The sequence below is a fragment of the Macrosteles quadrilineatus genome, unplaced genomic scaffold (assembly GCF_028750875.1).
Source record: "Macrosteles quadrilineatus isolate MER2022 unplaced genomic scaffold, UCM_ALF_1.0 Scaffold_1__1_contigs__length_201487025, whole genome shotgun sequence".
Lineage (NCBI taxonomy): Eukaryota > Metazoa > Arthropoda > Insecta > Hemiptera > Cicadellidae > Macrosteles > Macrosteles quadrilineatus.
In genome coordinates this window covers 112,799,008-112,802,213 of record NW_026542594.1, presented here as the reverse complement: position 1 = coordinate 112,802,213, position 3,206 = coordinate 112,799,008, and the positions used below count along the sequence as shown (strand labels likewise).

Sequence of the window (3,206 nt, the reverse complement as noted above, 5' to 3'; positions counted from 1 at the left end):
AAGTCATTAACCAGATTCCACCCGGTGACTCGGCCAAGGGCGAGCTCCTAATAAAAAACTTCAACAGTGTGCTTACCCCACCACGACAACATTTCTTCAAAAAATTCCTAAGACTGCCAGACCAGCATCACCCAAAAATCAAATCCAACCACGGCCCTTCGTGGATAGAGCACAAAAAACCACGCTCTGCTACCATCTGAGCCGACCCCTCGCACCGCCCCCAGACGAACAACTATTGGAAGCATGCCCCCCATAGTGACAGTGCGAGTGGCCGCCCCACATCCCTAACAAAAGTGAAAGGCCGTGGGTGAATATCAAAAACAAAACAAACAGTTGTCAACAAAGCCTATAATTAATCTCAAAATTCAACAATAAAAACAATCAACAATAAACAACAAAGCAGCCATCCAAAGAATTATTTTATCAAAAATTTTAATGAAAAGGAATTTAGCCTACCCTTCTGAACTTACAAGAACTGGTACCAGTAACAAAATTAGGCCTAACAAATAAATAATTAAAAGTGGTAACTGTAAAAGGAAGGTAACAGTGGACTAAAACTTTAAATAAATAAATAACTTTCAAATAAATAAATAACAATTAGCTTAAAAATAAATAACAAATAATAAATTATTTGGGGGCCCCTTTAGAGATTTAAGTCTTTAAAAAAGCTGATATTTTCAAAAAATAACTTGCGTTAGGTGGCACTTTTCACATCACACTAGTGGCGGTGTTCCATCTGGATGTCGTAAAACATCACCTCCGGATGTTTGTATGGAGGGCGGCATAATGGTCCCCGGAGAAGCTGGGCCGTAGGCAGCCCAAGGAGGCAGAAGATGGCGTGTCCCTCCGGGCGACCCTCTCCGAGGACAGCGGCTGATGAAACCTCACATCCGGGACCTCATCTGACGACTGGCAAAACACTTAAACCATGTTCAAGATTCGCTGGCGTGGAAAATAAAGCAATTGTCTGAAGTAAAATATTTTGCCTTCAGAAAACGACAAAGTTTGACAGGTTAAATTGACAGTCGCTCGCCTTCTGCCGAAAATGTGCTCGGCAGCGGAAAAATAGCCCCGGGGTCTGCAGGACTGCTGCCAGACCCAAACTGAACGAGTTCCGGCGCAAGGCCAGCACTCGCACTATACAAAAAACACTGAGGCGTGACACTGGTGGGACGCTTGGTGGGCATGTCACGGCTCAACAATATGGAAGTCCTATTAATGTAAAAGAAAACTGATGACTCATTTGTTTGTAATCCGATTTTGACAAACAAGGTCTCATTTAATTTGGATTAAAATTCTCTATCGTTTTGATCCAAAAAACAATGTTCTTAATATTTACAGTTTTCATGAAATTTGGCTTTGTACATTTTAAATGGCCGCCATATTGAAACGTCTTGAGATATTGGAACAAAACGTTGTAAGCTCTTTCTACCTACGCAAATACACATATACACCAATTTTGAAATTTCTATCTTGAACATTTTCTAAGATATTAAATTATTCTTATAAATCACAAACACACCGACAAACCAAAATACAGGCATTTTAGACCCATACTTATTTGGCATTTTATGTTTGTCTTAGCCCAAGAACAAGTCCATAAAATATGTCCAAACTATTTGAAAACACCCTGTATAAATAACTTGTCTCACGACCCACAGTCTGGGTAGAGGTGAGTCAGTATTTGTAGTTTTTCACTTATCGACGGATGCGAGTCCCAGGTGTATAAACATCTAACGGAATGGGTTTTGTTATTGGAAGAGTCTTTACAAAATTGTGTCAATCGAGGCCATTTATTGACTTGTAAAGCCTACTTTTTAAATAAGTCTATATGCTATACTGATCCATTTCAATGTACCACCGTGCGACGCCACTATTTCAATGCAACTTTTCAGTTTATTTTTAAAGTATTTAGACTTACTTAGCAGAACTCTAAAATTTCAAATAGCATTACGTTTTAAAAAAAATTCTATATAGGTACCATATGTCTAATGGCACTTCGTTTTTAAGGGATAACGATTCAGAGCAAATTTCAAATTTAAACTTTAGCCGTGTTTATCCCTTGAACGACGTGAGACTGCCCGGCCCGGGTAGGCTTGCAGCCCCTCGCCTTCGCTGCCCGGCCTGGGAGGATTGTAGCCCCTCGACTTCGCTGCCCGGCCCGGGTAGGATCGTAGCCCCTCGACTTCGCTGCCCGGCCCGGGTAGGATTGTAGCCCCTCGCCTTCGCTGCCCGGCCTGGGAGGATTGTAGCCCCTCGACTTCGCTGCCCGGCCCGGGTAGGATTGTAGCCCCTCGCCTTCGCTGCCCGGCCTGGGAGGATTGTAGCCCCTCGCCTTCGCTGCCCGGCCTGGGAGGATTGTAGCCCCTCGCCTTCGCTGCCCGGCCCGGGTAGGATTGTAGCCCCTCGCCTTCGCTTCCCGGCCCGGGTAGGAATGTTGTCCCTCGCCTTCGCTGCCCGGCCCGGGTAGGATTGTAGCCCCTCGCCTTCGCTGCCCGGCCTGGGAGGATTGTAGCCCCTCGACTTCGCTGCCCGGCCCGGGTAGGATTGTAGCCCCTCGCCTTCGCTGCCCGGCCTGGGAGGAATGCAGCCCCTCCCCTTCGCTGCCCGGCCCGGGTAGGAATGTATCACCTCGACGCACCACATTGCTTTGCCAACAAAATCCTCTCTGGTCACAACGCCTTCACTATAACCCTAACATGTGAGATTTAAACTGATAAAACGTGCTACAAATTTTATTTTGGCTTATTTATCATGCATAATTAAATATTAAAAATAAATGTCGATATTCTAAGTTTTGAAAATTTATGTACATAGCTTCCTTTATACTAACCTGAGCTATAACTGTCATTGAACAATTGTTAGGCAATATTAATAGAAATTAAAAAAAAAATAAATAACGTTTCTATCTATATTACTAATAGTTGTGTTGTCAACGGTTTTATTGATACATGTAATAAATGGGTACGTAATTAATATATTTAAACGGTGGTGGGGGTAAGCAAGAGTAGAGAGGGTCAGGGACTTTTGTGTACATACTTCTCATATACTAGTGTACTATTACGCAAAGTTTCAGTTTTTTACTAATTATTTCTGACGATTCACTTTATTCCCTTTATATACTAAGCTATTTATAATAACGAAAAAGTATGGACAAATCACAATATTAAGTACTAAACAACTGTCCCTTAGATGCTTCTTCTTAG

At 42.8% G+C, this 3,206-nt stretch overlaps 1 protein-coding gene across 1 annotated transcript; it reads right to left on the bottom strand.

Moving 5' to 3' along the window:
- Positions 1 to 2,055: 2,055 nt before the first annotated feature.
- On the bottom strand, positions 2,056 to 2,646 carry LOC128999940 (uncharacterized). The gene has a single exon (XM_054426733.1). The coding sequence runs from the start codon at positions 2,644 to 2,646 to the stop codon at positions 2,056 to 2,058; it is 591 nt and encodes a 196-aa protein (XP_054282708.1).
- Positions 2,647 to 3,206: the final 560 nt, after the last annotated feature.